Consider the following 10,897-nt stretch of genomic DNA (forward strand, 5'->3'; position numbering starts at 1 on the left):
TGGTATGCTGGGTATTGGCCGGAGTTGGACAGAGTGTGCCCCAGGAACCTAGCCTGCTATCGACTTAACTGTAAACCCTGTTACTGACACTGCCATATTTGAAATTGTTCACACGTTTTAGTATGATATAACCTTAATAAATGAATTTTACTTTACCTCTTGTAGTTTATGATCTCACTGCGGTGTGGATGTAGGGATCAATGTTACGAAATTAAAGTGATGTAGTCTGTTCGCAGTGACAGTAGTGTACGTTATGTTACGGTGTGGAGTTTGTTCTAACCGCCTGTTGGTGCAGCCACTGTAAAACAAATTACCCTCCACACCCATTGTCCAGCATGCAACTTGCTTTTAAATAATTATGACGTCACCAAATGAAATGAGTTTTTGGTATCGAAACTAGGTTTACAGGCCCGTATGCACAAACATGGTTTAAACCGTCACTCGGTTTAAGTTTGTCCTAAGTTGAGTTAAAAAGTAATCCGTGATGCACCAACGTCGATTAGTTCAAGTTAGAGCTTAAATAGCTTGAAAATTTAAACTTCCCCTGGCGTAGGTTTAACTTTGAGATGAGCATTTCACCGTTCGTTTCTGTTTAAGAAGAGTGGCTTTTCTCTACGCTCTCCACGCACTAGATCGCCCAGAACCACTTGCGTGCGTTTCAAGATCGTTCAAATCCCTTTAACCTGTTTTCAGACGTCGACATCCACAAACGATATCGCAGTTTGTCTCAGACACAGGTCTGTAAGACACAGCCTTCATCTTTGTACGCCATACTTCCATTTTTAGTTTTAGGTTGTGTTGTTCTGTGGCAATATTTGAATTTTTATGTTGAACAGCTTCATTTTTTCATTCAGGGTTTCAGACGCTGGAGAGTTTTTTCTTCGTGCTTTTTTGGAGATGCTACTATATATATATATATATATATATATATATATATATATATATATATATATATATATATATATAGCAGGAATGACGGATTTTTCAGTGGGATGAACACTGGCGACTCCCAAAAAGAAATGGAATAAGCGTTGTAACAGTGCACAAGAAGAAACTATCAAAATATGAATGAAATACTGTTGAAAATTGTAACAAAAACCGGGTGAAATATTGTTTCATGCTTGGATTATTACAAGTGTAAATGAAGAATTACAAACCATTGCTTCGTTTTCAGCGACAACATTTTCCATCCGAGAGCAAAAACAGGGGTGCTCAGTATGGACATTGTACTCAATACTCTGGACAACATCACGCGGCTCCTTAGAGAGGTGTTTCCTGACGTCACAACTTACCCAACCTTTGGTAACCACGACTACTTCCCGTATGCTCAGTTCCCTTCCCATGACAACAAAATTTATCGGCATATGGAGATCACGTGGGGAGTCTGGGTCAATGACTCTAATTTCAGGAAAACTTTCCGCAAAGGTAATTTAGCACTGGACATTTTGCTTTTCGAAGCTACCACGATTTTTTTCCTGGCACACAGCAATAGTCATGCTCCCTACAGCGCATGCGTCCCTCCAACTCTTCGCTTTACATCAATGCCACCAATAACAAATTTTGCACAGTAATCTTGAACAACGCCGAGGTCACCCATTTCATTGCGATGAGGCAGGTACTGATGCCTGAAAACACAAACAATCCGCCTTAATCTTTGTCTCTAACAATTCGTTATACACATACATTATCTTTGTCTGTCTTTATATCTAGATTAGGAATCAATAATTAATCCAAATCAGTTTGGTTTCAGGGCCAATCATTCCACCATTCACGCTGCCTATCGTCTTTACGAAACAATAGTAAATGAGAAAAAGAATAAACAGTACAGTGCCGTAACATTCTTGGACCTGTCAAAGGCATCTGACACCATGATATCCTTCTTCTTAAACTTTCGCATTACGGTATTCTCAACTGTCCAAATAAATGGTTTAAAAACCATCTGTCTGACAGACAACAATATGTAAAATTTACTAACGCCCTATCTAACCCAGCTACCATCAATTGTGGTGTCCCAAAGGGATCTATTCTCGGTCCGACTTTATTTCTACTCTACATTAATGACATCATTAGGGCATCAAACCTCCTGGATCTTGATGACTCAAGTTACATTTACTCCAACGATGACGTAACTCAAGTGATTTCTGTCATAATAGTCGAGTTGGAAAAATTTAAACGTGACTTCTGTCCAACCGGTTATCTCTGAATACCTCCAAAACCAAATATATGTTAATAAAACCCAATAACAAGAAAATAACTGCATTTCCCAGTTTGGTTATCCCTGGTAGCGAAATTGAAAAAAATGATAAATTCAGATTTCTTGGTATAATTTTTCATGAGAAAGTGACTTGGGCTGTTTATAAGAGCTACTTATGTTCCAAACTGTCAAGAAATATAGGCATTATTTCACACACTAAGCACTCATTTATTACTCACTTATTTATCCATATCTACTATACGGCAATATATTATGAGGAAAACGCATATCATACATATCTAAAGCCCATGTACATAGTTCAAAAAGGGCAATTAGAACAATTACTTTATCAGGCCGACTTTGCTATACACAACCGCTTTTTTGCGAACTGAAAATCTAACCTCTTGGCGAACTATCTCTATTTTCTACTCTGTTACAAACTCATATTTACTTTTATTCCATAAACACCATTCCTGCAGGTTTAAAACCCTGTTTTTATCAAACAAGAAATTTTAAATCCGTATCATACGCGAGCCAGACATCTAGCCTTCCACAAACCATTGTATAATACAAATCTATCATATTATTTATTAAGAACTTCCGGTCCTAGGGAATGGAACAAGCTTCCCTTAACACTAAGATCAGCTTCTTCTAAATCGCACTTTCAGTCTTTATTAAAATCTTATTAAAATACTTTCTAGGCTGCAATCTTCAGTCTAAAATTACACAATTAAGGCATAGTTGAGGTAATATAAATTCATATATATTTAGAAAAAAAAATATTTAGACACAAACTAGAATGTCAACCGCCAATGCTGTTATTAATTATGGCTAAAAAATCCATCAAACAGTCAATCAATTTGAACCCAAGACAAAAGCCCAGGCGGACAAAAGCCCCGCGGACAAAAAGCCCTGACGGACAAAAAAAAAAACCGCCGGGCAAAAGCCCCGTCGTCTTAATTAACCCACAAAACATTCTAACAAACATGATGTTAAATATATGTTGACGGGAATTCATAAAGTGTGACCGTTTTTCATCTAAATTTTTTTTCATCAAAGCGTATTCCAGTCTGTCACACGGGTTGATCATCTTTCCTCTCATAAACGTGCACACGTAGGTTTTCAAAACAATACTTATCAGCATGGCATACAGGTTATAATTTACTGCGATTCACAGTATCACATCTTAGCGACCGTAAGGTATGTATTTTGAGTCGGTTTACGGGCATCTTTTGAAATTGTTTGTGTTCACCATAACAGATGTATTTCAAAATTTTGAGTATCTAGATATCCAAAACCAAAGAACAATATTTTTTTTGAATACTAATTAATTAATTAATCAATATTAATCACGTAATTTAAAATTTATAGATTATTTCCCGAAAAACGAATGCTGGCTGCATGTTTCTAAACATCTGCACTTTTTGGGGAAAAAAACAGGCACGTTTTCTTTCTTTTGTTTTGTTAGATTAAAACCATCAGTGCTACAAGTATTTGGATTCAACCATTTTCTTTAGAGGTATTAGGCTGTAGCAGGTAAATTATATTTCCGGGATAAGAACAATTGACACACACATATATTTATGTTCTTAGAATAGAAAACAAAATTCTAACATAAGTTTACCATACTAGTAGACTTCAGTAGTGATCAGTTAAGCCTTGAATGGAGGTCGAGCATTCTCTATACCGCCGAGAGACACATAGCTCTTTCCGATGCCGTCATAAACGTTTGAATGGATTGAATGAGTATTTATTTATTTGATTGGTGTTTTACGCAGTACTCAAAACTTTTTGACTTATACGACGGCGGCCAGCATTATGGTGGGAGTAAACCGTGCAGAGCCCGGGGGAAACCCACGACCATTCGAAGGTTGATTAAACGAGCAAGGGGGAGTTCTGTTGATTGCAAACATTTATTAAAATATGAAACGTCACTTTAGTGAGAATGTTTCAAGCTTTCTCAAACAAGCAAATAGCTTATGTCATTTACCATATACACTGAAAACTGATCGAGGGGCTGATATCCGCCGGGGTTTTTGTCCGCGGGATTTCGTCTGTTTCCTCTTTTATCTAGAGTATTTATTTATTTATTTATTTATTTGATTGGTGTTTTACGCCGTACTCAAGAATATTTCACTTATACAACGGCGACCAGCATTATGGTGTGAGGAAATCGGGCAGAGCCACGACCATCCGCAGGTTGCTGGAAGACCTTCCCACGGACGAGCGGAGAGGAAGCCAGCATGAGCTGGACTTGAACTCAGAGCGAACGCATTGGTGAATGGCTTCTGGGTCATTACGATACGCTAGCGCGATAACTAACTGAGCCACGGAGGCCCCACTAGAGTAGCTACAAGATGATTCTAACTAAAACCTAAAACATACGTGATGAGATTAAGTGCGTCCCACAGGCTCCAAATGTTCAGCATGTCCAATAGTGGCAGTGATGTAAAGCGAAAAGTAGAGGGTGACGCATGCGCTGTAAGGAGTATGAGCGATAGTGTGTAAATCTGAGCGGGACTAAATACGCCACATTCGCATTTTCACCAAGGGTGTGTTACTTGCAGCCTTATCGTTATCCGTCAACCTTTACCATTTAACCCATACCTGCACAAAGTTTAGACAATTTCCATTATTTTGAAACCAAGTATTCACCTGTACACCAAAAAGGGCAGGTTGGCAGCGAAGAAAGACTTTACACCTTTTAATACAAAGAATTACATTTGTGAAGATTCTAATCCGAAGTGTCAATAGGGTACTGATTTCTTATGAGTTTAAGTCTGTAAACATGCCGGTGAAATCGTGGCAGCAAAGAAAGTGTGATATTTGGCAAATGGGTACACTTAACCGATAAAATGTCGCCTCTTATCAACATTCACCTCAGGACTATTCCTAGTCGGGTCACCGTGTTGTGATTTACTGCACTCTTGCCGGGTTGGGTTATACCAAAGGGGATAATGCAACGACTGGTTGACCGTATCAGCATAATGGCTCGAGCGGGGCTGCTTACTTGCCCTTGGTAAAACGTCTCAGTGAATCAGCACTTGATAAAAGGGCGGTGGAAATCCATCCTGCAACAAGATGGCACATTACATGCGCTCTAAGAACTCCTTAGTCGTCATATGACTGAAGTACGACGTTCAATCCTAAGCACTCACTCAGTCACTCACATACACACATAAATACATACAAACATACACGTAATGACCCAGGAACCTCTCACCAATGCGGTCGCTGTGAGTTCAAGTCCAGCTCATGCTGGCTTCCTCTCCAGCCGTAAGGGGGAAGGTCTTTCAGCAACCGGCAGATGGTCGTGGGTTTCCCCCGGGCTGTGCCCGGTTTTCACCCACCATAATGCTGGCCGCCGTCGTTTAAGTGAAATATTCTTGAGTACGGCGTAAAACACCAATCAAATATATACAAACATACATACATACAAACATGCACGCACACACATACATACAGCTCATTCAGGGATGAGCCACTTTCAAGTACCGCAAAGGTCATCCCGACACAGATCTGTGTACATGTAGTGTTTTTGCGTGTTACTGCCCTTACACTGATATTTGCCACGCCACCTTACACTTGTTTCCAGGCGACTATTTATTGAATATGATGACAGCACATCATTTTTAGAATTCTGGACCAAAGAGTCTAATAAATACAGGTATTTCCCTTTTATCACTTCTTCTTCTTAAGCCATTGTGCTAGGGGGAGTGTAATTTGCTTGGACTTATGCATTTTATGAACAATTAGAATAAAACCAAAACTGTGACAAATTGACAAGAAGCCATATTTCATTAGTTACTTGTAACGACTTACCAGCTATCACACTGTCATCGCTACTCTGGTTGTATCCTGTATACCGTAAGTCTTATATTCATGTGGTTTGGGTCGTCGCTCTAAACACATAATCTATGTGACGCCACTAAAATCTCAACAGCTTTTTATTTATTCATTTAGTTGATGTTTTTCTCTTTTTGTTCATTGTTTCTTAAGGTGGTTACTACTCCAGTTCGATCCGGCCTGGACTCAGGCTTATCTCACTTAATACAAACATGTACTACACCCGCAATCGTCTCTCTCTGAACTTCACGGACTCAGACGACCCTGCCGGTCAGTTCGAGTGGTTCAATGACACCCTGGCGGCCGCCGTCAGAAACAAGGAGAAGGTAACTCTTAGAAAAATTTACGAATTCTCTAATAAACAAAAAAAAAGTGTTAGAGAGTTCACCTTTCGAGAAATTCATTTTTTAGACATCCCTTAACGACGGCGAAAAGGTCTGTCCGCAACGTGGATTTCCTAGCCATGGGTTTTCCCCGGTTTCAGCCCGGTTTCCTCCCACCATAACACTGGCCATCTTCGTAAAAGTAAAATATCCTTGAGTACATCGTAAGACACAAATCAAATAAATAACAAATAAATCAACCTCGTTAATCCGAACACAATACCCTAATAATGTGTGTACTCTTATTTTATTTCTTCCGAGCGTTTTGACTGCCTCATAATAGGACCACTGGGCCCGAGATTGCACACTTTCACCTCCCAGGTGTTTCCCTTGAGTGCCGCCGACCAATGCTTTCCCCTTGCCTTCCATAAAAAAAGGCTTACATCTTCATCTCAATTGATCGTTAATATCGGTGTGACAAACGTAGAAAAGTTCCTACGTTACTTGTCAAAGACCGGTGGTTTACTCTGGGAACTCAAGATTTCCTCTAGTCATGAAAATGACCGTTGTCACATATGTAAAACTGGATGAATCTAGGCGTCAAAAGAAGACATTTGAATACAAGTCATCAACAAAATGGACGTTCTATGTCAATTGCCGCAAGACCAACTCCAAAACCAAGGTTTAACGCAAACTAACAAACAACTACGAAAGTATACTGGTATAAAGCTCTACAATAGGACGGAATCATACAAATAGAAACAGTTAACAGCTTCAAATGATAATTGGAAGACTCAATGAATGAATGAAAATATTACTCAAATCGTGGATTGGTGCCATTTCAGTTTATAAGTGGTCGATAATCAAAGCATGTCTCTAAGGTGCACTTTGACTGCAACTTCTCACATATTCAAACACAAGAACGATGTCAATCATCAATCAAACAAAAAAAAAAGGGAAGGATCGATCTTACTCTAAAGTGTAATCTGATTATTTTTACGTAAACCTCCTCAAGGATGACATAAAGAATATATATCTTCAAATTTTAATTTAATCGATTCCGTGTATCATTCAAGATTTGTAGTTTTCTACTGCATGCCATGATGCACCAGAGTTTTGAGTTAGTACATGTTATGAATAAAATGGTTCATCTGAACGAGGTTCCAAGTTCTGAAATTTCTTACCACCAAAAGACGAACTGAATAGCCTGTCTGTGTTAAATTGAAAGAAAATAAGAAATCGTCAATGGAAAAACAATTGCAAACTGAGTCCAAAAAAAACTTTTACTTTTTTCGCTTTATATTTTTTAGCTGAATTAAATGCAGTAAAAAGTATGAATTCCATTGTGGGTTTAAAGGCCATATTGGTCGTGTTTGGAGCTCGTGAGGTGAAACTGAGATGCTGGACTATTTCCCTTCCGATAACATTCTTGCAACATTTAATTCGCAAAAAAACGAGCTGTGTATTTCGAATAATTAAAAACTTTTGTGAAGCCTTATTTGATCCAAAACACTGAAAACAAAATTCAATATCACATTTCTTTTTGTTCTGTCCACAAACGTAAAAGACAAAAAGCATAAGTTTGGGATACAGTCTTCTCAGGTGTCTCACTGACTTTTTACATATTTTTGAAGTACTTGTTCATTTATCTAAACTACTCAGCAGCATAAACACCTCTATGAATCAACATCTGAGGATGGTCGAGGGTTTCCCGGTTTCCTCCCATAAAAATGCGGGCCGCCGTCGTATAAGTGAAATATTCTTGAGTACAGCGTAAAACACAAATCCAAAAAAATCATATTAATCAATCAACAATCCTATCAACTGATTGATCGGTCAATCAATAAATCAATCAATCAGTCAGTCAGTTTTCTGTCTTTCATCCCTTTCTGTCTTGTCAGGTTATTGTGATCGCTCACATCAGCCCCGGACTGAAAGGCTATGAAGGCTTCTTATGGATGTACAAGCCTTTTAACGACATGCTGAACAGAGTTATCTCCCGTTACATGGAATCTGGGGTCATCCGCGCAATGCACGTCGGCCATGATCATGACGACGAGTTCAAAATCTACTACGACAACAAAGGTGAGAACTCCCATTGTTGTACTACTGCAGAAAATCGTCAGGCAACAGATTAATTCTCAGAAATTCTCAACAAGTCAAACAGAACCAACAGGCACAAATTCTGATTTGCCTGACATCACAGTCACTGGTATCTCGTACGTCAAGCCTGTATATACTCCTTCCATGGAATATATAGCAGGAGTAAAAGTATGAAACTGTACAGTAGTTCCGGAAGTAAAAACCTCTTTCCCTCCATTTTTTTTTCACATTTTATGTGAAATCCAACTTTCCCAGCCCATATGAATGATTATATCTACACTGTTTAAACTCAGTTACTTTCTACAAAGCACCGCCAGCAGGAAACTTGGGGAATCAGTTCATTGTAGCGTTTTTTCCTCTATCACCTGGCGTTATTACCTTACAATACAGACGTTTTGTTACAGACAAAAGTTAAAATATGGTTTTCTCCAACCTCTTGCCTTTTGGGTATTATTTTACCGGTTGACTGCCTTAACCGCGATTTGGATACATTGCTTACTGAGCAGTTTCTTACACTTCTAAGTCAGACGGCCTTGGTACCAGTGAGTTACTCTTGAGGGAGGCGAGGTGTATAAAAATACTTTTAATAATCCGTTAATTTACGGTATATATGACATACATATACGCATATTGAAGACAAATTTTACTCTACTCTTCGATCCAAACTACTCCCTTTTTCTCTTGGTGTTCTCTTTTTTCTGTTTATATCAGGCATTCCCCGCATCCCGGTCTTCATTGCTCCGTCCGTCACACCCTGGAGATACAAAACCGACCAATTGGAATTCGGCCGTTCCCACAACCCGGGCATCCGATTGGTCAGCTATGACAGGTTCAACGGCCGCCATCTGAACATAATACAGTACTACCTGGACCTTGACAAAGCCAACAAGGACAGTCATGCGCAGTGGCAGCTTCTCTACAAGGCCACTGACGTGTACGACATTCCTGATGTTAGTGCACGGTCCCTCAGCAACGCGCGCGAGCTAATGCTTGACAGTTCCAAAAAGCACGTGCAGGATTATTATGAGCGCCTAACCCTAATGGGAGACACCAGTAAAATTGATGACAAATGTCAGTATTCTATTTATTGCGGCATGCGATATTTCGATGTTCCGGGCTTCAACAAATGTTTAGACAAATATTATTCTTTGGCTTTTAGACCAGTTGCTAGCAGCTTTGTGATAATTATTGTTACCGTCATCATTTCAGTCTTATTTTAAATGTCTTTCACTTGAGAATATTTCTCATTTTTCGCAAACCTGTCTCAAGGTAATCTACGTGGTCTTTGAAAATGATGTATTAATACACAAACTTTTGTACACTAAAAGAGAACAGGGCCTGGTACACCCGGTAAGCTAGATTCACCATTTGCGAGTAAAATGGAAATAAAAATGTGCCTTTTCTAATACTCACCAAAAAACCATCTGGCTCACAACCTGCATAGAAAGTACACCTAGCTGGAAGTGCATTCCTCATTCAGGAAAAAAATAAATTTTGGTTTGTAGCATTTTCTGGCAGGCACTATGCAGCAAACGTTGTACGATACTGCTGGTGCTCAGTACCGTGTTCAGTACCTCTGGTCCTGCAACAAAATTCCACTTTCCCAGAGGCTGCAGTATGAAACATGGCGGACGTCGGTCTGACTTCAGACCTGATTCAAAATTATCGACTACTAGGTTATCCACACGTTTGACGGTGCAGAATTTGGCATCTTTTAAACGTATATAACTTGTGGATTCATCGTCTACCAAAACGTTTGAGTGGACTCGATTTGTAAAGGAATGTGAAGTGGTTTTGCTAAACCCGATACAACTACAAGGGTTACGTATAGCTGGACTATGCCGTGTGGGGGGAATTTTATTAGCATATAACAGTGGAATTCATTCTTTAAGTGTCCATTTTATGAAAATTTTATGACCTTCATTTACTCTGAGATTTTCTCTCGGCATAACTTGTTGAGCTTATGTTCTTTCTGCTGCTTCACGTTTTTAACATTTTGCTCCGTATAACGGACATTCTAACTGATTATCTATACACGGTGTACACTGAGCGACATACAGTGCATACTGAGAGACATACAGTGTACACTGAGCGACATACATTGCACACTGAGCGACATACAGTGCACACTGAGCGGCATACAATGCACACTGAGCGACATACACTGCACACTGAGCGACATACAGTGTACATTGAGCGACATACAGCGTACGCTGAGCGGCATACAATGCACACTGAGCGACATACAGTGCAAACTGAGCGACATACAGTGTACACTGGGCGACATGCAGTGTACACTGAGCGACATACAGTGCACACTGAGCGACATACAGTGTACACTGAGCGACATACAGTTTGTACCTTTTGCAAACACAGTTTGTACCTTTTGCAAACACAGTGTTAAACTTAACATTTTAAAAAATTATCCATG

General features: G+C 39.4%; 1 protein-coding gene across 1 annotated transcript in view; it reads left to right on the top strand.

The window, feature by feature from the left end:
• Positions 1-10,669, top strand: part of LOC135463062 (acid sphingomyelinase-like phosphodiesterase 3b) — an 11,744-nt gene extending 1,075 nt beyond the window's left edge. The window contains exons 3-6 of the mRNA XM_064740381.1: positions 1,175-1,425; positions 6,194-6,366; positions 8,265-8,448; positions 9,178-10,669. Coding sequence (XP_064596451.1) covers positions 1,175-1,425; positions 6,194-6,366; positions 8,265-8,448; positions 9,178-9,686 — 1,117 coding nt within the window. The 3' untranslated portion in view covers positions 9,687-10,669. The remainder of the gene's footprint in view (positions 1-1,174; positions 1,426-6,193; positions 6,367-8,264; positions 8,449-9,177) is intronic.
• The last annotated feature ends 228 nt before the right edge of the window (positions 10,670-10,897 follow it).

The sequence above is a fragment of the Liolophura sinensis genome, chromosome 2 (assembly GCF_032854445.1).
Source record: "Liolophura sinensis isolate JHLJ2023 chromosome 2, CUHK_Ljap_v2, whole genome shotgun sequence".
Taxonomy (NCBI): Eukaryota; Metazoa; Mollusca; class Polyplacophora; order Chitonida; family Chitonidae; genus Liolophura; species Liolophura sinensis.